Here is a 24,169-nt window from a genome sequence, read left to right on the forward strand (position 1 = left end):
GGTTGCTTTCCTTCAGTGAGTCCGAGTCACTGGAAGCTGAGCTGTACTCTTGAGTTTCCTCCTTTGGGAGTCTCGGGATAGGGAACATTTAGTGCCCAGAAATTGCCCCGTTGGGAACCCCAATCTCCACTCCCTCCTATCTCATTTTGTCGTTCTGGCCGCGCCCTAACCCTCTTTCCCTGAAGCTGGGTTGTTATGATGGTGAATTATTCAAGAAGCCTTGCAGCCTGACGCCATCTATGGGCAGTGCCCCCTCCCTACCCCCTCTCTCCTGAGGGCCCCACTACTATCCCCAAAGTCATAGGGTCCCGAAGCTGTTTACAAGACCTCATGCTTTTAGTAACTTAATGAGTTTGTTGAGGACCTAGTAAGTGTTAGACCAAGTGCAGTGAGCAACCCCCTGCTCATAGGAGTTTGCATTCTATGGGACGACACAAACAAGATAATTTGAGATAGCAATTAAGTATGCAAAACAACAGGGCAGTATGATAGAATGCGAAGTGCTCAACGAGAAGATGAATATTGAACTAAGACTCTCGAATTAGGTGAAAGCAACAGCTATAGGGCAGAGTTTCGTGTTGGTGAAGAGCTGGCTGGTGGTCTCTTGCACAATGGCAGTTTGAGTGGACCAGGTTGTACCTGACCATAGTTTCATAAGGAGTTTGGAGATCATCCTAAATACAATGGGAAGCCATTACATTTAGGCAGAACTTTAATATGACATGATTCCTTACCACTTTGCTGACTGGAGAGTGGATTGTGGGAAGAATGGAAATAGATCAATTAAGAGGCAAGGAGAGAGGGTGGTGACTAGGGCTAGGTAGCTGGTGAGACATGGAAGAGTTTAGGGTAAGACTGGACATGCCAGATGAGAAATAAGAAATGAGGGTAATTCCTATGCTTATGGAAAGTGCAGGGGGTGAGTGGTGGTGCCACGTATTAAGAGAAGAATGTTTGGAGAGGAACAGGCACAAGGGTTGGGAATCAAGAGTTCCATTGTGGCCATGTTGAGTCTGAGACACCCATGAAATATCCAAGGAGAGATGTCACATTGGAGGTTGGAGCTCATGGAGAGATAAAGGAGAGAATTATCCATGAACACATAGATGGCAGTGAAAGCCATGGATCTTGTAGGGCTACCTACAGACAAAGTGGAGGTAGAGAAAAGAAGAGGGCCAAGGGGAGAGCCCTAGGGCTCTCCAGTGTTAATCAGCTAGGCAGAGGTGTGAATGCTGACAAATGATACCATGACAGCAAAGGAGGAGGAAATATAGAAGAGTATGATGTCTCTGGGCTTCCCTGGTGGCTCAGTGGTAAAGAATCTGCCTGTCAATGCAGGAGACTCAGGTTCCATCCCGGGTTTGGGAAGATCCCCTGGAGAAGCAAATGGCAACCCACTCCAGTATTCTTGCCTGTGAAGTCCCATGGACAGAGGAGCCTGGTGGGCTACAGTCCATGGGGGTCTCAAAAGAGTCAAACACAGCTTAGCAACTAAACAACAACAATGTGATGTCTTTAAAGACAAGAAAGGGGAAAATTCAAGAGAAAAGATGCTGATTACGTGGGTTAAATGCTTCTTAGAGGTCAAGTGAAATGCATGCAAGCAGAGAAACGGCCACTGGGTCTGATACTTCTTTTGGTTACCGAAAAATCTGTTTCAAGAGCAGTGCCTAGGGAGAGGGAGGGGAAGGAGCCTGATGGGCGAGGAGAGAATGGATGTTTGAGTAGAAGGAAGGAAGAGAAAAAATGTTTGGCTATGAAAAGGGGAAGAGATACTGTGTGGTAGCTGGAAATAGATATTGGTGTCTTGAGAGTTTTCATAACGAAGAGAGATGCTAGCACAAATCTCAATGGTGATAAAGAATGATCCAGAAGAGAAGGGAAAAACTGAAATTTATTGAAGGCTTAGTGTGTTAAGAGCTTTACAAACTTTCGTCCTCACAATGTTCTATGGATCAGGCAGTTGAGGTTAAATAACTTGCCCAAGGTCATGCAGTTAGAAGTGGTAGAGCTGAGAGGCCAGCCTGATTTTTCTGACCCTTCATGCCTCACCACCCCATTGCACAGGCATACAGCCCCCTATGCTTAAACAACCGGGACATGCCTGTGCCCTGGCCACAACCCCTGGTGAATCAGAGTTACTGTCACGCTGGAGGAACTGGACTTTATTTTCCTCCTCCAGCACCGGAAGCACAGGCATGCCCCCCAGAACCTGAACACCCATGCAGCACAGGACAGGAGCTCTCCCAGGTCATACGGCGGAGGCAAGCAGCAGGAGCCCCTAGAGGTAGGAGGGAAACGGATACTTCTGGGACTGTTCAGCAGGTTTCTCTGTGCGTCAGCCAGTGCAAGAGGTGCTGAGGGCTACTGTGGCCCCAGCATTCATCTGGATCTGTTCAGTGTTGGAGGACACCTGGGTCAGAGCCCAGTCTCCCGGCTGCCCCCATTGAGGCTGAGGCTGTGGGGACGGGTAGCACGCTCCAGCCTGCGGCCGGACAGGAGACGCCTCAGGGAGGAGCCGGAGCTCAGGTCGCCGCAGCTGCGAAGGTGGAGGCTCTCTTGGCCTGGCCGGCCCCAGGGGCTCCGGGGCACCTAGATGGGGCCACAGGAGAGAGCATCAGTGTGGCCCCTAACTCGAAGTTCCAGGCTTTCCTGGGTGTCTTCCTTGGCTCCCCTGACTCTACCTGTTTATGCCCATGGGCTCCATTCCCATTGGGATCTGGGGCCTTCCTGGACATCTGGAGGAAACGGGTGACCAGGCCCCGGCCTGGCAAGCTGCCCTTCAGGTCCCCCAGGGAGTGGGCTGGTGCAGGGCCCGAGGGCAGGGGGACCTTCTGGAAGGTGGGCACAGGGCGCCGCTTCTCTGCTGAGCGGGCACGGAGCAACTTGGGGGAAGGGCAATGGGCTAGACGGAAGAGGCAGGCTTCAGAGCAGAGCCCTGGAGAGAGAGAGAGGGAGAGTGGGTGGAATGGGAGGTGCAGAAAAGGCCAGGCAGCACTGCCCTATCCCCCACCCCCTGGGCACCAACAATGTGCCTAACCTGTATCTGCAGAGGAAACGGAAGCAGCTTCTTCCTCAAGCACTTTGGTATAAAGGTCCCTGAATTCAGCTGAAGAAGAGGGGAGAGAAACACGGACGGAGTTGCGAGTGCGCTGTAGACACCCCCACCCATCTCACCGCCCTCCTGAGAACCCAAGCCCAGCTCCTACAGCCCACTCCCAACCAAGGGGGCATTGTCACTGCCCATGTCTGCCAGCAACTAGATGGAACAATCCACCAAATCAGGGACTAAGGTGCCATCACTCTCTGCTGCATCCTCCCCAGTCCCTGGCACATAATGGTAATGACAAGCATGTTCTGTGCCAGGGCGGAAGCATCTGACCTGCATCTCTCCTCAGTAACACCACAGTATGTACAGTGAGGTGCTGTTATTATACCCATTTTACAGGTGAGAAACCGAGGCTGGAAGGAGTAGGTAACCCAAGCTGGGGCCTGTGAGACTGGGTTCGAACAACCAAATCCTCTTTTTTTAACCACTAAGCTACTGACTGGTGTGTTTTTCACAGGTGACATAAGTGTCTGATGCAGGTGTGAACCAGAATTTCTGCCTCCTCAGAAACCCCAGTAATGTCCCAAATCCTGGCGGGCATCATTGGCCCTCTCACTCCCAGTGCCTACCCTTTCCTGAACCTTGTGGGGGCTCACCAGTGTTGCTGGAGGTGGTGATGCCTGGGTCACTGTGGGACCGTGGCAGCAGCAGCGGTGGTGGGGGAGCCGGGTGAGGAGGCCGGTGCCCCGGTGGGGTGAGGGAACCTGAGCTATCGCTGAAGCGGCGGGCCGGGGCTCGGGGGGAAGGGGCCGCAGCTGGCCGGCTGCCTCCCCGGGGGACCCGCCGCCTCAGCTCGGGGAAGCAGGGTCCCACCCAAGGCGGCCAGCCCTCCAGCCGGTGGCAGCTGCGGGCCGCTGTGGGGGCACCCAGTGGGGGTGGGGCTTCGGGGGCAGAGCAGGAATAGGAGCGGGCTGCCCTTGGGGGCCGCCGGGGAAGGGGGCTGTCCTCGAAGGGGCCCCGAAGGCCGCAGTCCAGGCTGAGGCAGTAGCCAGCGCGGCTGCGCTGAATAGAGCGGAAGAGCACGTAGTCAACGGAGCGCACGGAGCCCTGCAACTCCAGCAGGCACGAGTCCTCCGATGGGCTGGAGCCCCCCGGGAGGTCGCCAATGGCAGACAGCACCAGAGACCCGCTGTCCATGGACACTGTGGGCAGTAGGGGCGGCTGGGTAGCATCAGCCTGGCCAGGCGAGGCAGTGCCTCTTTCCTCAGGGCAAGCCCTTTGGGGGCCAGCCTGCCTCCAGTGTTACCTCAGAGGAGACCACTAAGTCCAGGATTCCAGGAAAACCCAACCCTCGCTTGTCACTCAACCACCAACTCCGTCTAATTTCTGCCCTGCCCCCCACCAGCTCAGCTATCCCAGGCGTCCGTCTTGATCCACCCTCCCCACTTTCTGCTCACCATCTACAATGGAGGCCACTCGCTCGCAGATGCAGGAGCCATCATGCAGCTGAGGATCAAACAGAGTGGCCTGCAGAAGACACAAGGGTCAAGCATCCAGCCCTGCACACCGACATGGCCACCCCATAGGCTTGACAGAGCTCTGGAGACCTAGATTCCAGTCCAGCAGCTTTGTCACTTGGTCCAAGTCACTTTATGTGGGCCTCAGTTTCCACGTCTGTAAAATGGAAATAATCGTTCTTACCCCACCCACCTCACTACCTTCTCAGGCAGATCAAAGAGACAGTGGATGTTCTAGTGCTTTAGATCACGAGAACTAGTATTATCTTTATCCAGTACCAGCAGCTCACTCAGATTTTCAGGCTCTATCTTGGACTCCCCAGCCTGCACCAAGCCCTGCTCTCACCTGACTGTCTCCTCGTAGCCCCATGACGGCCTCATAAGAAGGGGGGCAATCAGTAGGGTATAAGGGCACTGGGCTGTCCATGGAGCCATTGTAGGTGATGCTGGCAGAAGGAGGGAAAGGGTCAAAGCCTGGAAAAGAACTATTCTGAAAAGATCCCTCCCCACCAATCTGGCCCCAGCCCCAGTCTCCTTCCTTAGTTCCCCCAATAGGACTCTGCTTGGCCTCACCTCTGCGCATCTGTTTCTGAGCTGCAGGTATACTCTGGGGGGTAGTACGGTGGCGGGGGCACGGGTGGTACAAATTCCTCCAGGTCCAGCATGGTGTGCAGGAGAGGGTCTGGGGGCGAGGAGGTACAGCCCAGAGGCCCCAAAGGGCCTGAGACTGAGCGTTCAGGCGCCAACTGCTGGGGAGCAAGCAGGTCAGCAAGCTTGGATTCTGGGAACACAGCTCCTTGATTCCCACATTCCTCTCTCCTCTACATTTTCTGACCCTGCCCCCTCCAAGAAGCTCAGTTCTGGCCCCTTCCTTTGCCAGAACAGGTTCCTCTTCTAACTGCCCCAGCTGAGGACCTTCACCTCTTACCCTGCCTATCTAGAAATTCCTCCTCTTAATGGACTCTTCTGCACCCAGAATCACTCTCTGTTCTGTCCCCACCAGCCCATCAACCCGTTATCTCTGCCCCCATCTAAGACCTTCTGGACTCTGCCCAACTTTTAGTCCCATTCTCCAATGCCCTGGGGCTGACATCACACATTTCTGTTACTCCCAGTGATTCCCCTTCTCACCCTCCCTCTTAAATATTCCTACAGTCAACATGCCTATTAGGTGAGCCACAGCCCCTGGTGCTCAAAAGCCAGAGCTGCAGCCATTCCCTCCCCCCAAGACCAGTCCCAGCACACAAACACCCCTGCCCCCAGCCTACCTTCTTGGCCTTGACCCCAGCTTCCCACTCACCGTGTGCACAAGGTCCAGGGAGAAGATCTGGATGCAGCAGACAATGGCAGAGAGGGTACAGATTATGGCGGCACAGATGGTGAGCCCACAGACGCTGAAGAGTAAGTTCTGGGGAAGGCGAGAGAGAGGAATGTGAGAGGAGCCTAGGGTGCAGTAAGTCCCACATATTCAGGGCCTGTGAGGACTCAGGAGGAGACACAAGAGTGCGAGCCAGAGCCAGGAAGATGGTGGGAGGGAAAGGAATGGTGGAGATGGGGTGCATGCTCACCTTGAGGGCCCCTCGGGCTTCATCACAGGTGGAGTTAAGAGCAATTTTCAGTTCCTGCCCCGACTCTGGACAGGGCCTAAGAAGACGAACAGAGGGGCAGCACACGCAGACCTTCCCATCCTGAGTGAGAGTGGAGAGAGTGAGGCAGGCTGAACCCGGACAAGCCGAGCTGTTCCACACACCTCCCCCAACTAGCACACTCAGGCTTTCCCTCCTCAGATCTCACCAAGTTGCATTCTTGGAAGTCTCGGGCCAGCTGAGCGTTTTTACAGGAGAGAACAGAGCCGGCCATGCTGAGCATGACACAGAGCACCGAAAGCAAGGAGAAGAAGGAGATCTGGGGAAAAGAGGGCATAGCCTCAGGGCTGAGACCCCCAAAATACCCTCTACCACAAAGGGAGCCACTCTCATGCACAGGCTTTTATGCCTGGTCAACATGAATGGAAGGGTCAGTTCCCTTCTTGGGGACATAAATGGGCATCCCCTCAGGTGCTAGGCACCTGCCTCCCAGTGGGCATCAGACCCTGGCACCTACCACTAGAGTGAACGGCCGCTTCCAAGACACGATGCCAACAACCCCGGAAAACGCCAGCTGGGGATAAAGCGGGCACAGGCTCAGCATGAAGGGGAGGCACCTGGGTGAGCCCCGCACCACAGGGTGTACCCAGCTCTGTAAGGAGTAAGAGGACCAGGAGAGGCCAGGATTTGGACTGGCAGCTGGTGTTGAGGGGTGGGGCCCAAGGAGCCTCCCCCACCCAACAACTGTGCACCCAACTCACCGAGAACCCAGCCCAAGACGGGCAGGATCTCTTGACGCTCTCGGTGGTGGTGATGGAGGAGGCCACCATGCTGAAGGTGACCACCAGGACGCCCAGGAGCACCTGAGCCAGCCCCAGCGTGAGCAGGGCCTGTAGCCAGGGTCGGTGGAGGCGGAGGTGTGTAAGGCCCCGAGTGCTGGGCCGGCTAGTCAGCGAGCGGCTGGAATCGCTAGGCGAGGGCATCATGCCTGCCGCCCGGTTGCCTGAGCCTTGCTCGGCACCCCCTGGCGCTTGGGAGCATCTCAGAGGTGCCCAAGGCCTCGTCCTTCCTCCTCTCCACCCCCCTCCCTCTAGAGCCCACCCCCTGGCTGGGTCCCCTGAGGCATGGCCCAGGGACTCCAGCTGGGGGGGAGTCCAAGGGGGAGGCCTCACGGAGGGGCCGCGGAGTGCTCCCTCCCCACCACGGGTACTGGACGGGCACCGTGCCCGTTACGGCGATGAGGACACGGGGGCACCGGCTCATCGCATCTCCCTAGGGAAGAGGGGCGCCGAAAAGAGCCGGTCCGGGAGTGAAGAGAGGGAGACGTTCCAGAACCGGGAAGGGTGGGAGGGTAAAAGGCGAGAAGGATGGGAAAGAAGTCTAGAGAAGAGGGTCGGGTCGGCGTGGGGTGACTCTAGAGGCGCGGTCGGTGTGCCTTCAGAGTGTCCAGTTGGATCCGAGGCCGCCTGGTGGGGAGAGGCTGCGGCGCCACCGTCTCCAGGGTCGCCAGCCCCACTCCCCTTCCCACCATGCTCCTGCTCCCCTAGCTCAGGCTGCAGCAGGTCCAGGACTGGAGACGGGGGATGGGGGATGAGATGGTGCGGGAGGAGGGGCGTGGTACGAGGGCGAGCGCGGTGCACCCCGGGAGTTGTAGTCCCAGTCAGAGACCCTGGGGGGAGAGGGAGGGGGAGAGGAAGGGGGAGGGACGGAGAGGGATGGGGCGGACGGCCGGGCGAGCTGCCCGCCCCCGCTGGTCTGGCGCGGAGCTCCGGCCCCGCAGGGCCCGAGCTAAAGCTTTCGGCGCCTACTTGGGCCCCGCCCAGCCTCTCACGCCCCTCGGCCGCTGCGTTCCCAGCAGAGGTAGCGGCTCTTTCTTAAAGGAGAAAGTCATTAAAGGAGCGGGGTGGAGAGCGGAGTTCCCTGGCAGCTCCGCGATTCCACGCCCAACCGGGGACTTCCCTCCCACTTCCTGCGCCAGCCAGTGGGCTCTGCTGTCCCGCCGCCACAGCTCTCCATTTACACTAAGGCCAGGTCCGACCTTCCCTCCAGAGTCCACAATTCAGCTTCCACTCCAGTCGCCTCCACTTTATCTTCTGTAAGACCTGATACTGCTAAGTTGCTTCAGTCGTGTCCGACTCTGTGCGACCCCATAGACGGCAGCCCACCAGGCTCCCCCGTCACTGGGATTCTCTAGGCAAGAGTACTGGAGTGGGTTGCCATTTCCTTCTCCAGTGCATGAAAGTGAAAAGTGAAAGTGAAGTCGCTCAGTCGTGCCGGACTCTGTAAGCCCTAGTTCCCATTAAAATTCCAGAAACCGGCATTTGTGTTCCAGTTCCATTTTCTTTTTATTTAAATAACCGAAGCAACAGCCTTGGCACAGCAGAGGGAAGCGGGTCGGGTGTGTAGTTGTGGCAGCAGTGTGGCCTGATCAAGGGGTGGGAGGGAAGCAGTGACTGGGTCACGGTGGGCTCCCCACACCCTTAAGTCAGGTTCAGCAGTCATGGTTGTATGATTGGGGGTACTATAGTGGAGACATCAAACAGTGATGTCTCAAAGTCCCAGAGACCTCAGGGATGGGGGCTAGTCGCCTCCCTCAGTGGAAGGGCCAGGGCATCCCAGTTAGGGGTCACGGGGCCCGGAAGGCATTTTCTGCAGCCCCAGCGGCTGCATTGGCAGCTGCGGTTCGCACCGCAGGGTTGGAGAAGACACCAGCTGCAAACTCTTGCTGGGCCTTCTGAAAGCTGGCACCTGTGCGGCGATACAAAGAGTGGATCTGCAAGTAGAAAGCACAGACTTTACAGCATGTTCCAGCCACTGTTAATCCCACTCCAATCTAATACCATCACGACCACTCACCAGCCTGTAGCTCTAGCTTTTCCTTCCTGGCTCCCTACCAACACACACGCACACATACCCTACAACCCCCCACCCCCGCCCTCCGTCGCTCAGGTCCATTAGCTGAGAATCCTTCCATCTGCCTGGCCCTCCCCAGTTGCTCCTGAATGTTCCAGTCAAGTCCCCAGGGACACGTGATATCACTCTCCAGGCCCCACCTACAGCCCCTCACCCGCTTCAGCATAACAATTCCCAGCACAGCAATGCCAGTGAAGAACAGGGCAACCAGCAGCATGAGTACAGCTACAGCTGTGTTGACCTTCAGCACCACCAGGGCAGAGATCCAGCCACTGTAAGGATCAGAAAATACACGGAAGTGAGGAGAACTGTTCAGTTAGGTCCCAGTCCTTCCAGCTTCTCCACTGGTCCCGTCTTCATCAAACCAGGGGCCGTTTCCCTGTGGGTCTGGCAACTTGCCATGCACTACAGTCCCAAACTAGTTTAATCTCAGCTTCTGAACCATCCTAGCTCTCCAAGCTCTTCCAGACATCCTCACTCCAAACAGACCTTTCTTTTGAGGATGCCTCCTCTTCAACATGTGTAAACATGTCTCCTCCAGGAAGCCTCCTCAGACTGAGCATGTCCAGCCAGCTTTCCCTTAATCTGTCTGTTGACAGTACTGTCTGAGCTCTCTATCATGGAGGGTGTCCTGTACCCCTATTAAACCAGCATCTCCCAAGGATTAAAACCACAGTTCCTTTTTCTGAACAACTCCAGTACCCAATGCTGACTTGATCAGAAAGAGTGGGAGGAAGGGGTTAGCGTAAATTGCAGTCTCACAGACCTGAACCCCCAACCTGGGATGCCAATGGCCTGGAGGACAAACAGAACATCCTGGACGAAGAAAATGAAGAAGAAAACGAAGAAATTGAATGAACTGTCACTCCTGCAAAGAGAAAAGAATGGGAAGTGTAGGCAAAGAATCAGGGTTGTAGGAGCAGAAAGGGGCCCCTCCAAGTCCCCTCCCTGCCATCATCCCCACTGCCCCTTCTTACCGGAAAGCCTTGTACATGGGGCGATACCAGCAGACGAAGGAGCAGGGAGTGAAGAGGAGGATCCAGAGGATAGAGAGCCCAAAGCCTGAGCCATTGCTGGTCTCCACACAGAAGCTGGCCAGGCAGGCAAGAAAATTCAAAAGAAGAGCCAGAGTGCTACCTAAGGGTCAGAGGGACAGGATGATGGGTCAGTGAGAGCTCTTTCTCCGAGAAACCCACCCCACAACCCTCACCGAATGCGGCAGAGTAGGGAAAGGAAAGCAGCTTCCACCTTCACAGGATCCTCAACAGGGGAGACAACCAGCAAATCTCAACTATGTGTCATCCCATTTGCAAAGACTTTTAAAAGGATCCAGAATACATTTATGCATATGGACAAGGAGAAGGGGGAGAGAGCAAGAACGTACATTTGCTAGAAGACTGGAGAATAAGTTCTGAGTACTGTAAAAGGAGTAATCCGGAAAATGCCAGAGAAATGAGCCTTCAATGATACTTCATTCAAAGTATCTAGTTCTGGGCGAGTGAGCTCCAGGAAAAGGAATGATGTACAACTTACTGCCCATACTTTTCTTTCAAAAAGGTTTCTGACTACTCACACATCCAGAGGTAGTACATGGTGGATACTGTCTTCTGAAATTCTTGGGGGATCTCCATGGAGATGTCCTGGAAAAAGCAGGGCTGAACTGGGCAAAAAGAAGGTAGAGGAGGCCAATTGTTCTGTCGAGCTGTAAGGCACAAAAAGAGCAGGAGGGTCCCACTAGTAAGACAGAGACCAACAAATCACTCCCCCTTCCTTTTACCCCTGGATTTTCTATTTCCAATTCGAGAGTTCAGGAAGACAAGAGCAAATAGGAAAAATTATATTAGTAGTGTTTATTATGACTTTTGTTTACTATGGCTTATAACTTCTAACCACTATGCCCAGGATTTGGGCATCTATATAACTATATAGTTATCTATGTAACTTTAACCTCACAACAATCCTGTTAAACAGGTACAAACATTATTCTCATTTTACAAGTAAGGAACCTGAGGCACTCAAGATTAAGTAACTTGCCTAAGAGCTCATCCTTAATAAGCCACTGCACCCAAATTCAAACTCTGCAATCTGGCTCCAGTGCCCATGCTCTGAGCTCCTTTGTTGAGACTTCAAAGCTGTCAGATGCCCTCCGCAACCCCATCAAGGATCCACTTACTAGCTGTGCTGCCCAGGGCAGCATGCTGGAGTTCTCGCTCCCTTCGGTCCAACTCCTCTGCCTTTCGGTTGAGCTCCTCCTGTTTCTTTAGCAGCTCAGCTGTGGCTGCTGCAGTTGAAGCCTGCTCAGTAAGAGCAGCCGGAAATGTGAGTCCTGAACCACAGGGATGCCCTCTCCCCATACCCCTACCTATACGCCCCCCTACCTGGGTGCTGTAGGAGCCATAGTTCTTGGGTTCTGTGGGGCTGAGTTTTCTTGAGGACTGCAAGGGTGGAGCTGAGGGTGGAGCTATCGGAACAGGGGCAGGAGGCTCATAGCTTGGTGGTGGCTGTTGAGTTTGGAAAAGACCTTAAGCGTCATCTAGTCCCCCATAACACAGGAGGCTAGAGTCTACTTGAATACCTTTAGACCTAAAACTCATTACCTAAAGTGGCAGCCCTTCCCCCAATTAGAAAGCTAATTATTGTGTTTATATCATAGAACTCTCTAATAACTTCCAGCTACCCTCACATCAAGTTCCTTAGCCAAGATTCAAAGCACTCATCTACGAAATCAACCTCCTTAAACTTTTAAAAAACTCTTACATTTTTATATTCCAGTGAGACAACCAGGTCTAGTTTTCTTCATCCCTTGCTTTCTAATTGTGTACCTAAGCATACTTTGTTTTCTCAACTCCAACCAAGCCCATCCCTTTTCATCTTTAAAAAAGCCTCCCCAGACAGGGTCTTCATCAGGCCCTGATAGAATCCAGGTAATCCCAAGACTGACATTTAGAACTCAAACTGAGATCTCTGGCCTTGATGTCTTTAGATGGGTTAGGCATCCCATGGCAGACTGGCCTCTTCCAGGGAGCCAAGATCACGGTGCTTCTTCCTTCTTTTGCGTGCAGAAAAGTCCCCTGGACCTCAACACAGTGGCCTTGTTGGCATACCCTACCCTTCCCGGGCTTCCTGTGCTCTCCAGAATCTCACCTCCCGGGTCTCAAAAGGGTTGTAGACGTCAAGAGTAGCATAGTGCGTGCTGGGTCGATGCTGGATCACAGCTGGGTCCTGTGGGCAGAGAACTGCGGCTCAGTTGGCACCTGGTGCCTCTGCGGGAACTCATAGGGGCCTCTTCTCAATTGCTGTGGCTCCAAGAACTGCAGCTTGAGGCCACGCTGTTGTCCCAATATATCTGCCCCCAACCTTTCACCCCACACTACCAGTACCAGCGCCTTAAGGGGCAGGGCCCGCCCCCCAAGGATGCTCACTGGTTTGGAGTCGTCGTCACACCCACGTGGCGGCCCTTTCTCGGATCAAATGTCACGAACAGGAATACAAGTTAGCCCGACCCTCTAGAACCGAGAAACCACCCCAGCCGCCTAAAAGAGGCCGGCGCAAGTCACCTGAAAGGGGTTGTCAAGCTCGCCGGGCTCGGCGAAAGGGTTTCCACCGTCTCTGCCTTGAGCCATGTTTGCAACTTCGGCTTGGGCCGCCCCCTGCCCTCCACGCCCCTGCCGCGGCAGTGGCGGCGGCAGCGGCTCTCAGAGCTCCCTCCGCTCCGCTCTTCTCGGTCCGCCCCGCTTCCCTGTGCACGGATTGGTTGTACCGACCGGAAGGGTCACAAGGATCCCCGCAGCAGCAGCGAGTTGCGCCTGCGTCTCGAATAAAGGAAAAGAAGGAAGTACCCCACGTGACATCTCTAACTCTGTCTCAGTAGCCAAGTACCGCCCCTTCCCGACGTAACTTCCTTCGATTAACGAACTACACATCCCAGTAGGCCTCGCGTTAGAATCGCGATCCGTCCTAGCCTTCGCAAGAGAAGTATGATGGGAGTCCTCAGACCGGTGGTGGCGGTATCCCAGGAGCCCAGTTCAGGAAGTTTTTTATCTGCATTTCTGACCCTACCCTGGGGCCCAGCTATACTAACCGAACCTCTTTCCCAAACCTCATTATTCCAGATCAAATATGTGCTAACTTTACAACCCTTTCTTACAGTCAAATGTTACCCACCCATCGCTCAGATAAACTGGTAGCCTGAGGTTAATTTTGAAGGGTAAGATGGGACTCCCTTCGTTGCCAATCTAATCATCCCACCACCCCAGCACCTCCAAACCTCAAACTCCAGGGATGGGGGTCGGGTGAAGCACATCATTTTATTTCACAAAGACTGTACAAAATTCCTTATAAAACATGGTGTAGATGCCTTCTGGTTACCTCATTCTGCCCAGATCCAACTCAGCTGTTGAAGGGGCAGGTGAGGGTGGGAAGAGTGTGAAATGGAATAGCATTATGTACAAGGCAGGGGTTGAAGCGGTGGTACAAGTTCTTTCATATTTACACTATTTCACATATTCACAGGTACATAGGGAGCCAGGAGGAAGGAGTGAGCTCCGGCTCTGTTCTCTTGTATAAAAAAGCACCAGTGTCCTGGACTGGACACCCACTGCTGTTAAGAGACACAGGGGTGCCCAGGGACAGATCGTCACCGACTGATATCTCGACTGGAGTCCCACAACTTGGCGTTAGGTGGCTCAGCCCGAAGGCGGGCGAAGAAAGGGTGTTGAAGGGCTTCGCCCAAGGTCAGCCGCTTGGCAGGTTCATACTCTAGCATGCTTTCAATCAGATCGAAGAGCTGGTGGTGTTCCTCTGCCTCTGAGGTCAAATACCGCTGGTGGTGGAGGGCAGGAAAAAGGTGAGGCACGGTGCCTTGTAAGCCCCGCCTTCTTCAAGGCCCTAGCTTTCAATCCTCAAGGACCAAGGCTCTGCTCGTGACCATATGATGCTACTTGACTAGGACCACACCAGGGCCATTTCTGATGTTACAGCTCAACTTGCCTTCCCACTAGCACAATTATTCCTTCATACTCTCTGAAAGTTCTACTTATTTTTATCCTTGACAACTTCATGAATCTTCTTTAGCTCAATAAAATGTAAGCTCTTCAAAGGCAGTTTATTTTCTCTGGTTGGCTCAAGAAATAAATGGCTGTCTAACCTCATTCCTTCCATAAAACCACTCCCTTTCTCTCCTATCAACAAAAGATGTCTTCTTTCAGTTTTCCTCCCCTTGTTTCCTAACTCTTTGCTTGTGAAAGGCATTCCAGGGGCAAAACACCTTAAGAAGGAAGGGACCTCTGGGTGGTGGGCACTATTCACTCCCAGTCCGGCTCACCCGAAGTGGTTTGCAGTTTTCTCGAACGTAGCGCCCAGCTGATGTGTTCTCATCCCAATCCAGGCGACCCCGATAAAAATATTTCTGCTTCCTAGAGGGGAAGGGGGAAGTTAAGGAATCAGGAGGTTCCTCTTGTTATGGGATTTCTCCCATCTGAAAGTAGCTGAGGGCAAGCCAGGTGTTGAAGACAAAAGAAAACGTGATAGAGACCAATTCTGTGGCGAGAAAAGGAGAAGGGTTACATTCCTCCCACTCCAGGTTCACCTTGTCTTTCGGATCATCCGGGAAGGGATGGGACCCAAGATCCTTTCCATCATGGCTAGATGCTCTCTGTTGTCATGGGTCTGGGAAACAAAGACAGAACTGAGCAAGGGACTGAGAAGGGATACTGGGGTCTAGCTGTTAGGAAGCTAAACAATGTGGAGGAATGAGCAGGCAGATTCTCAGCAGAGAAGGAAATCAGGTAGAAGAATGCCTGGTGGTCTCATAAGACACCCAACCACTTACTTGGAAGAGGGTGAAGCCAACATAGTATTCGAAGATGATACAGCCTATACTCCACACATCACAAGGCTGAGACCAGCCCAACTCTAGGTAAGGATGGGAAGGAAAGGTATTATGAGGCTCGGGGCCCCCCTCACCACCATACCACCTCACATACTTGGACAAGATTGTCCTTCCCCCTCTTACCAAGAATGACCTCTGGCGCTCGATAATGGCGGGTGGAGACAATGGTACTATGGTGCTCATGGTCGAAGGTGGCACTGCCAAAGTCTACTACCCGCACAGCTGTGCTCTTCACACTGCGCTCATCCCGCTTCTAGGAGGCAAAGCAGGAAAAACATGAACCTCTGCACCGAGACTGAGAGAAAAAACAGACCAAGATTCTGCTGCTATTCTCTAAAGTGCTTCTGAGCCTTAAAAAACCAACTCTGACCTCCTGCCTGCTCCCACACATGTCTTCTGCTTTTACAGCCTCCCCCATATCCATCAGATTACTTTAGGAATGGGGGAGAAAGAGGATTTAGGAGTAACTATAGAATAGCATGCATCTGAAGAGTATACCTAAGTGACTGATATACAGTTTTTCGATAATATATAGCAGATAGCAAAGTGAGGAATAGCTTCCTTAGCTGAGATCCCCTTGATCTCCAGTTAGTCAACAGAGCTGAGCTTTCCTTACAGAAAAGAAACCAAACCAAGAACCTTGTAAGCATTTTCATTATACAGGAAAGTTAACTGAAGTTCTGCTTCCAAATTCTCTTTGAATCTAAATCTTAAATCTTTCCCTTTCCATCTATTTTGGTATTCCGTTTTTTTCAGAGCCAGAGCAGAAAGTGTGGGAGAAAAAAGTAAAAGGGAGGACAAAAAGGGCTAAGAGAAAGGCAAAGTGGCGATGGCCACCTGAGCGCACTGGCCAAGGGACAGACCCTGTCCACCTTACCTTCTCTAGGTTGTAGGTGAGCTCATAGTCCGAATTCACAAACAGAATATTTTCAGGCTTGAGGTCCGTATGTGTCAGCTTGTTATCATGGAGGACTGCAGAGGAGAAGGCCAGGTCAGGGTTGGTCCAGGTGGCCAGAATTACCTACTACCAGCTGACCCCAAGCTTGGTCACCTAGCTCAAAGCTGGTGAGGAGGCAGGTTTGGAAGCACGTGGCTGCTTTCTGCTCTACTTCCAAATGAAATGCCTAGTCTAACAAACTCTACGCTTATTAACATAGTTATATATATATTTCTCAACCAATGTATAAAGATGGTTTGCTATGGTTTTTTCCTTCCCCTGGTCACACCTCGTGATATGCAGGGATCTTACTTCCCTAACCAAGGGCTGAACCCTGCAACAGAGCGTGGAGTCTTAACCAGTGGACTATCACAGAAGTCCCTATGAGTTATATCTTTGTGCTTTAACGTGTGTCTATCTGACTCCTGTGAATTTACTTCTGTGAAACTGTATTATTCTGATGACTGAGGAGGATGTATGTACTAGTCTGAATTCTCAACCTGGAGCCTTGGCTACCCCCTGCTCCCAGGTGGCTTGCTGAGAGCAGAGGGCACCTCAACTCCAGATGAATGCAAACCTCTAGCTCGAGGACTCTGTCTGTCTCCTTGTGCTTAGTGCCTGACTTACTTTCCCAAAGGGGAGCGAAGAAAAAGAGAGGTAATTAAGAGCTCTGACTTCAAATGCTTTCTTTTCTAGCTCCTGCTAGGTTGAACGTGGAGGAGAAGCCATCAGTGATGACAACAGTGAAGGAGTTAAGTCAGAAGAGGAAGAGATGCCAACACGACAGTGAATAGAAGAACTGCAGATTATCGAGTCGACTGTTTAGGGGCTTCACCAGTGTACAACTGAGACCAGAGAGGTCCAGTGGAGGAAGGGCTGCCCCGAGTCCGCCCTGGCCCACCCCACTCACACTTGACGGCCTGGCACAGCTGGAAGGCCATGTGGCGCACTTGGTGGATGGGGTAGGGCAGGTAGTTGTTGTCTTTGAGGAAATCGAAGGTGCTAAGGCCCAGAAGCTCAAAGGAGATACACATGTGGCCATGGTAGTCAAACCAGTCAAACATCTGGACACAGAGGCTGGGAAAAGAGATGGAAGGGGGATGTCTGATGAGCTCCCATCTGTCCACCACCCCTCCAACAAAGGACTACTGCTGCTGACTGCACATACTTGGATAAAAACATGCCAGCTATTATCACCAAGAAAATTCAGTTCAACTACAGAATGGCCTTTCTGGCAGACCCAGGAAGAGAAGTACTACTTGACAAACTTCAAACCATTTTCCTGCAACATTTCAAATAGTTAAACAGGAGCTGCTGAGTGCCAGGCTCCAGTGTGGACCCTGAATTGTCAAACTGCCACTCCATCAACACGACCCCAGCTCCCGCTCTTGAAATTCACTCACCATCAGCCATCTCTGGGCCCATGTTTACACCTACTTATGTCTTTCAGTAATCCTCTTAAATTTTACATTATGCAATGTGTGTGAACAGAAAGACTACACATAAACACCTGCAACTTCATCAGCATAGTTCTATTAAAATTTAAAGTACTTTTTTGATGAAAAATGTTGATTCTCAGTCTTAGGGCCATTTCCAGGGCACATTCCTACAAAGGTCATCCTGAGTTGGAGTTCAACTGCAGAGCAATCTAACTGTCCTCAGAACAAGGGGAATGGATTACAGAATGTCACAGACCCTCCCTTCCTGCCCCTCCTTCCTTCCTTTCAGTAACAGTAATGTTCTACTACTCTACGATGATGAACAGAAGATGAGACAGTCTACAACTCCTCTGCCTGTCTAGTCCATGTTGGGAAGGTTTTCCCGTCTTGAGGTGTAGCCTCTCAGATGCCCCACATATTCCAGCACCGCTTACTTCTTGTTGTCAGGGTCCTTCTCATTGATTTTCTCCAGCACATTGATTTCTAGGCGAGCTGCTTCCTTGTACTTTTCCACATTTTTAATGATCTTCAGGGCAACCCGAGCCCCACCCCTACAGGATGGCAGGAAAGGCTTTTGCTGGAATCTCAAGAATATCTAAGAATGAACAGGGCTGCCTGGGGATTAAGAAATCCTATCTTTGGCTCATTAACCAAAAAAAGCCCCAGATAACCCTCACTACCTCTTTATGGCTAGCAGGTGTGGAGTCTGGAATGGGCTGACATTTACCTGCGATGGTCAACACACTGTACAACTCGGCCGAAGGTCCCCTCTCCCAAGGTGCTTACAATTTCATCTGAAATGAAAAAAGCAGGGTGGGGGAGAAGGGGGGAAGAAAGGGTGGGGAATGAGTTCAGTTTGAAGAAAAAAGGGCACAGCAATCTGGGGTGAGGAGATGAAGGAAGGGGGAACAGATACAGATGGTCACAGGGGAAGAAAACCCCTGCGTGATTCCCACCACCTTTAACCCAGGGGCCATGAGAGCTGGGAGTGGACAGCAGAGGTCAATTCTCAACAGCAACTCAAACCACCCAGATAAACAACACCACTGAGAAAAGGCAAAAGAGGCTGTGGCTTGGGTTGGCTCAGGACGTTAGGATGGCTATGGGACCATTACAGGCTATAGGATTGTTACGATTTGGCTTGTACATCGCTCTTGTAGCCAGTCCCCGACGTGGTAGATGAGGTGGCCCTCAGCGTCGTCCTCTACACTCTTGGCTCTCCGGCTGCTGTGCTGCTGTCGGGGGGCGGGGGGGGTCGGAGCAAGCCAGGTGTCGGAGCGGGGGCCGGAGGGAGGCGGGGTGGGTGGTGGAGGGGTCACCGGTCACAGGCGCCCAGCCAGGGGGGACAGACAATGATGGGGGACAGTGGAAGGGAACACGTCAGATGCAGTAAGGCGGATCGGGGTGAGAAGAGAGAGCGGCGCGCAATCCCAAGTCCCCAAACCCAAAATGGGAACGGGGAGAGGCACGGGCAGAGCGGAGAAGTGGTGTTGTTGCCAATGTCACCCACAACCCCATGCTCTACACGGTGCCCTTCCAGGCAGGCACAGGTCTCCCCTTGCTCCCACCCAAGCCCACCTGCTGAGGGGGCCAGAGTCCAGGGCTTGGGGGAAAAAGGCTGTTCAAAAGCAAGGTCCCCATTAGAAAATGGAGGCCTCTCGGGGGTGGAAGAGCTGCTCCCAACACAATAAGCCCAGCATGCCAGGGAGGGCACGGGGATTCACAAATGCTCTGTGCCCATTCACCTCCGAAGCAGATTCAGGGCCCTCCAAGAGCTGGAGAGCTTCCAAGCGAGCACCTCAGTGTTCATGCCCCAATGTTCCTCACTTACCAGGGTCCCAGAGGGCTGAAGAAGAGTGGGGAGAGGAAGGGCCTGGGCTAGCACTCACCGAAGACGAACGGCTGAATGTCCGGCTGCGCCGTCTCCGCCGTCGGTGCTTCCTACGGCTGCTGCGCTGGCTGCGGTAACTGCTGTTCTCCCGATGGTACTCATAGGAATGCCGGTAGTCTGTGTCATAGTAGGCTTCTCCCCGATCTCGGCTGTAGTCGTTGCGCCTGTAGCTGCCACAGTATCGCCGGTCATACGCCCTCCGATCGGATGAACGATCATCATAGCTGCTGTTGGACAACACACATCCTAATTAGGTGCATCTGTTCAGGTCACAGTCCTTGCCATACCATTTAACGAGGTCCCCCCTCACTGAGGAAAAGCAGTACCGTGAGAAAAGTAGTTCTCACACACTCAAGCCACTCTGAGAGGAACAAGAGCCAGGGCAGTGAAGTAACTAAGCACAGAGGATGATCCCCACATCTGCACATCACCGTAACCTCTAAAAAGACACCTGCGGGACAACTCCTCCTGAGGGCCTCCTCCTCTCCTCCAGAGATGTAATGGCATGAAGAGCTGTTTCTTTCTCAAGCCATTTCTGACTGACATGCAGCTTTGCTCCGAACAATCCTTAACCCATCCCTTCCACTGAACATGTGGCTGACTTATTAAAACCATGGAGACCTAACTCTGTTTTATCTATTAACTGATAAGTCATCTCAAGTTCCTAGTCCTTTGCATTTGCTTTCTCTTTGCCTACAACACTTCTCTTGTCATTCAGACAAGCTTAGATGCCACGTTCTCTGGGAAGTTTTCCCTGATTTATACATCTTGCCCCACTGCACTCAAACCTGCTGGAGGCTTCCTTAGCCCCTTTCAAACATACTTCCTCTACGATAACATTCTTAACACCACAATGTAAATGGGTTAAGCATCACGTAATATTAACTACTTAGGTTGAAACTGATAAATCTTTGTTGAATAAACAAATAAGTGAGTGGGTCTAATTTGAGTTTTTCTTCCTGAAGCCTCACCTTCGGGAACGGACATGGTAACTGTCTTCCCGTCGGCGCCGCCGCGTACGGTCACTGCTGCTTGACCAGGAGCGGCTTCTTCGTCGCTTATGCTTTCGGCTCCGATAATGCTCATGGTAACTCCCTCTGCTGCCTCTCTCAGAAGAGTGGTACCTTCGAGGATGAGGCATCTGTAAGGATAGGGAAAGGAGAAATAGTAGGGGCAGGATCTGAGTTTTCCGAAATCCCCTCCAAGGACTGGCTGCCCTAGAAATGCTGTTTTCTGTTCTTCAATTCCAACTTTTTTTTTTTTTTTTTTAAACCACTCACAACTCCTCAGTCTTCCTCTGGGCTTACAATTTCTCCTTGATAAAGTAGTATACTAACTCTGGTTGAAAACTTTAGGAATCTTCCTCCTACTCAGCTCATTGCTCTGTTCTGATTTTCCTCAAACAGGGTCTCATGATGACACTCAGGTCTGGGCCACAGCTCATTACAGGTGAGACTGTGCAACTCACGAAGACTGCAACAATTCATCCTTGGCTGGTATCTAGGGTAGATCTGTGGCATTCTGAGTTCCTCACAACTCAAAGAGAATAATGATTTACTATACAATATTATCACAAATGTTTTACAATTACTCAAAGTGTAGATTATCTCCCCAAATAGGCCATCCATGTCCTGAGGGCAGGAATCCAGTTTCCCAGGTTTCCAGGTATAGTTGTGTAAACCAAATATAAGTAAGTTTCAGGAATCTGGGTTTGGCCCTTTGAACTATCTCAATCATTTCTCACATCACTGGCCAAATCTCCCATAGTCTTAATACAATACAGGAGGCTCCAGGCTGCAGTCAGCTTCACATCCAGCCTCCCCTCTTTTGTGCTTACTAAGTACAGAATAACTGATGTTTAATTAATACCAGCACCAGTAAACTAAGTTGGCCACCTTTCAGTGATTGGATTGAAATGGCATGATGCACAAACTCTTTTTTTTTCCTTCAAGGAAAGAATCAGAGAGAAGTCAGTCAAAATCAGGGAAGATGAGACTAGGAGGACAGAATGAGATAAATCCAAAGATAGCAGGGACAGAAGTCTTCTTGGGTGGGTGGGGGTTTTTCAGCATTAGGTGCAGAAAAGGCTTAAGAGGCTCCAACATCTGGCTCCCATTTTGAGCTACTTCTCAAATTGAGGAGGAGGGTGGCATTCGATTCATTCTTGGCCCAATAGTGCTTAAGGCAACCAAGAAGATGCAAACACACTATTCTAACAGGTAATCCAAGTGTGCTTAGGACAGCCACACAAATGTCATCTTATCACATACACACTGCCACCAAAGTTCCTCACAGGCTTTCCTTCTCCCCATCCCCCAAGTATCTCCAGCCTACAACCTTTCTCAACTTCTTTTATCAATTTTTTCCCCTTTCTCACTTAGAAAATCCAGAACTCACTCCTGAAGTCAAACTCTCTCCTTACCCTCCAAGTGACACGACGGTTCTCTGGTCCAACTTTGATATTCTGCTCTTTCTCATCTCTGAAACCACTCCTATTCGCACTCCATCACTCCTTCTCCTACTTTGATCTCTCCCAACTTCCCTACTGGTCTTCCCAAAATACATCTAAGGCAGGTCGACCTTCCACCTCATCTTCCTACACTGCACCTCTGCCACTTTCCAGGTTTCAGCCCCTAGAAATGGGGCTCTAGAATGGGGCTTTTCAGCCCCTCTCCTAATCTCGTCCGGGGCCCTTGCCCCCAGTCCAATCTTCTCTCCGCCCGCCCCACGGTCGCCGCCATCTTTCCGCGCGGCCCCGCGGCCCGCCAGCCCGCGCGCTCACCGTTCTGGCGGCGAGGCCCGTGCGCTTGTCCCACAGGAAGTCCGTGATGGCGGCGGCACTGCGGCCGGAGTCCCGGCACCCCCGCGGCGACGAAGTGCGGCTCCACCCCCCCAACCCGAGACCCTGGGACCTCCCGCCTAGTTCCCGGGCTCCGCTCCAGTCCCTCCCGCCCCGGCTCCGTCCCCGCCCCCAGGATTCGCTTGGCGCCGCTCGCACCGCCCCCGCCCGGGGCCCGATCCCTGCTCGGTCTCCGGCTCTGGCCTCTCCGATCCGCCGCCGCCACCGCGAGCGAGCACGTACGCACGTCCTGCGTCGCTTCCCAGCTACCCCTGGGCTCCGCTCCCCCCCCCAACCCCAGGGCCGCGCACGCCTGCGCGTCCTCGCGTATCTCGCTGCCGTCGGCCCGTTGGAGCAGAGGAGCTGCTGGGGGCGGAAGTTCATGGGGCGGGGAGAGAGTCGCCGGGGACTACCGGGCAGAGCTGCCCCACCTAGTGTCCTTCCGTTCAGTTCAGTCGCTCAGTCGTTTCCGACTCTTTGCGACCCCATGAATCGCAGCACGCCAGGCCTCTCTGTCCATCACCAACTCCCGGAGTTCACTCAAACTCACGTCCGTCGAGTCAGTGATGCCATCCAGCCATCTCATCCTCTGTCGTCCCCTTCTCCTGCCCCCAACCCCTCCCAGCATCAGAGTCTTTTCCAATGAGTCAACTCTTTGCATGAGGTGGCTAAAGTACTAGAGTTTCAGCTTTAGCATCAGTCCTTCCAATGAACACCCAGGACTGATCTCCTTTAGAATGGACTGGTTGGATCTCCTTGCAGTCCAAGGGACTCTGAAAAGTCTTCTCCAACACCACAGTTCAAAGGCATCAATTCTTCGGCCCACAGCTTTCTTCACAGTCCAACTGTCACATCCATACATGACCACTGGAAAAACCATAGCCTTGACTAGACGAACCTTTGCTGGCAAAGTAATGTCTCTGCTTTTGAATATGCTATCTAGGTTGGTCATAACTTTCCTTCCAAGGAGTAAGTGTCTTTTAATTTAGGCGGTGTCCTTCCGTAGTTTTCCTCAATCTTTTACCTATTTCATGAGACTTCTGTGTCTTGTTTTGTTAGGATTGATAGGTTTGAAGGTTGAAAAGAAGGACTTGTCGTTTACGGGATGTCGCCACTCTGCTAACTTTTTGAGGCTTGTGATGTGGTGTGATTCTCCAGCATAGCCTCTAAATATTCAGTTCTTAAAAAGCAGTTCGACAACCTAACCACAGCAAAGAGGGCTCCCACCTTTCCTCTTGAACAAAAGCTATGCACTTTTGGGAGAGGAGTGGGGCATCGCCGTGGAGGTAAGGTTTGAAAAATGGAGTGATGGAGAATCAAGTGCCAAAGAAGGGAAAATTTGAGAACTTTATGTTATGTACTTACACATAATATATGAGAAGTGTAAATTTACTGAATTAAAAAATAAAAAGGAAAAAGAAGGAGGCATTGAGAAAAACTAGGTGAGTTAAACACGCTATAGGAGGACTTGAGCAATAATAAGGGAAATGATGAAAGTGAAAGAGAAGAGTGAAAAAGCTGGCTTAAAGCTCAACATTCAGAAAACGAAGATCATGACATCTGGTCCCATCACTTCATGGGAAATAGATGGGAAACAGTGGAAACAGTGTCAGACTTTATTTTTGGGGGCTCCAAAATCACTGCAGATGGTGACTGCAGCCATGAAATTAAAAGATGCTTACTCCTTGGAAGGAAAGTTATGACCAACCTAGATAGCATATTCAAAAGCAGAGACATTACTTTGCCAACAAAAGTCCATCTAGTCAAGGCTATGGTTTTTCCAGTGGTCATGTGTGGATGTGAGAGTTGGACTGTGAAGAAAGTTAAGCGCCAAAGAATTGGTGCTTTTGAACTGTGGTGTTGGAGAAGACTTTTGAGAGTTCCTTGGACTGCAAGGAGATCCAACCAGTCCATTCTAAAGGAGATCAGCCCTGGGTGTTCTTGGGAAGGAATGATGCTAAAGCTGAAACTCCAGTACTTTGGCCACCTCACGTGAAGAGTTGACTCACTGGAAAAGACTCTGATGCTGGGAAGGATTGGGGGCAGGAGAAGAAGGGGACGACAGAGGATGAGATGGCTGGATGGCATCACCGACTTGATGGACATGA

At 52.1% G+C, this 24,169-nt stretch overlaps 3 protein-coding genes across 9 annotated transcripts; all 3 read right to left on the reverse strand.

Moving 5' to 3' along the window:
* Window positions 1–1,876: 1,876 nt before the first annotated feature.
* ENTREP3 (endosomal transmembrane epsin interactor 3) lies at window positions 1,877–7,724 on the reverse strand. 2 transcript variants are annotated; one of them, XM_086393179.1, is made up of 12 exons: window positions 6,914–7,724; window positions 6,670–6,726; window positions 6,361–6,471; window positions 6,135–6,254; window positions 5,867–5,974; window positions 5,140–5,312; window positions 4,913–5,012; window positions 4,507–4,576; window positions 3,706–4,251; window positions 3,041–3,109; window positions 2,685–2,938; window positions 1,877–2,592 (listed from the first exon to the last, which is right to left on the reverse strand). In XM_086393179.1, exons 1-12 carry the CDS (start codon window positions 7,136–7,138, stop codon window positions 2,419–2,421), a joined length of 2,007 nt encoding a protein of 668 aa, XP_086249305.1. In that variant the 5' UTR covers window positions 7,139–7,724; the 3' UTR covers window positions 1,877–2,418. The 2 variants fall into 2 exon arrangements, with proteins under 2 accessions (XP_086249305.1, XP_086249304.1); XM_086393178.1 differs by having other exon boundaries at window positions 5,140–5,315.
* Window positions 7,725–8,472: 748 nt separating this feature from the next.
* On the reverse strand, window positions 8,473–12,810 carry SCAMP3 (secretory carrier membrane protein 3). Its single transcript, XM_086393190.1, has 9 exons — window positions 12,623–12,810; window positions 12,210–12,287; window positions 11,444–11,566; window positions 11,239–11,359; window positions 10,639–10,767; window positions 10,043–10,202; window positions 9,832–9,933; window positions 9,220–9,337; window positions 8,473–8,925 (listed from the first exon to the last, which is right to left on the reverse strand). Exons 1-9 carry the CDS (start codon window positions 12,686–12,688, stop codon window positions 8,779–8,781), a joined length of 1,044 nt encoding a protein of 347 aa, XP_086249316.1. The 5' UTR covers window positions 12,689–12,810; the 3' UTR covers window positions 8,473–8,778.
* A 543-nt stretch (window positions 12,811–13,353) lies between these two features.
* CLK2 (CDC like kinase 2) lies at window positions 13,354–22,294 on the reverse strand. 6 transcript variants are annotated; one of them, XM_086393183.1, is made up of 13 exons: window positions 22,005–22,294; window positions 20,194–20,363; window positions 19,221–19,446; window positions 18,479–18,563; window positions 18,059–18,125; window positions 17,766–17,882; window positions 16,803–16,969; window positions 15,833–15,927; window positions 15,079–15,208; window positions 14,896–14,978; window positions 14,653–14,732; window positions 14,389–14,479; window positions 13,354–13,887 (listed from the first exon to the last, which is right to left on the reverse strand). In XM_086393183.1, the coding sequence occupies exons 2-13, from the start codon at window positions 20,361–20,363 to the stop codon at window positions 13,702–13,704; spliced, it is 1,497 nt and encodes a 498-aa protein (XP_086249309.1). In that variant the 5' UTR covers window positions 22,005–22,294; the 3' UTR covers window positions 13,354–13,701. The 6 variants fall into 6 exon arrangements, with proteins under 6 accessions (XP_086249309.1, XP_086249308.1, XP_086249307.1 ...); XM_086393182.1 differs by having other exon boundaries at window positions 18,479–18,566; XM_086393181.1 differs by having other exon boundaries at window positions 19,221–19,449.
* Between the last annotated feature and the right edge of the window lie 1,875 nt (window positions 22,295–24,169).

Source organism: Bos grunniens, chromosome 3, assembly GCF_055505025.1.
Source record: "Bos grunniens cultivar Pamir isolate PY7600 chromosome 3, Bosgru_T2T1.0, whole genome shotgun sequence".
In the NCBI taxonomy this organism is placed as follows: domain Eukaryota; kingdom Metazoa; phylum Chordata; class Mammalia; order Artiodactyla; family Bovidae; genus Bos; species Bos grunniens.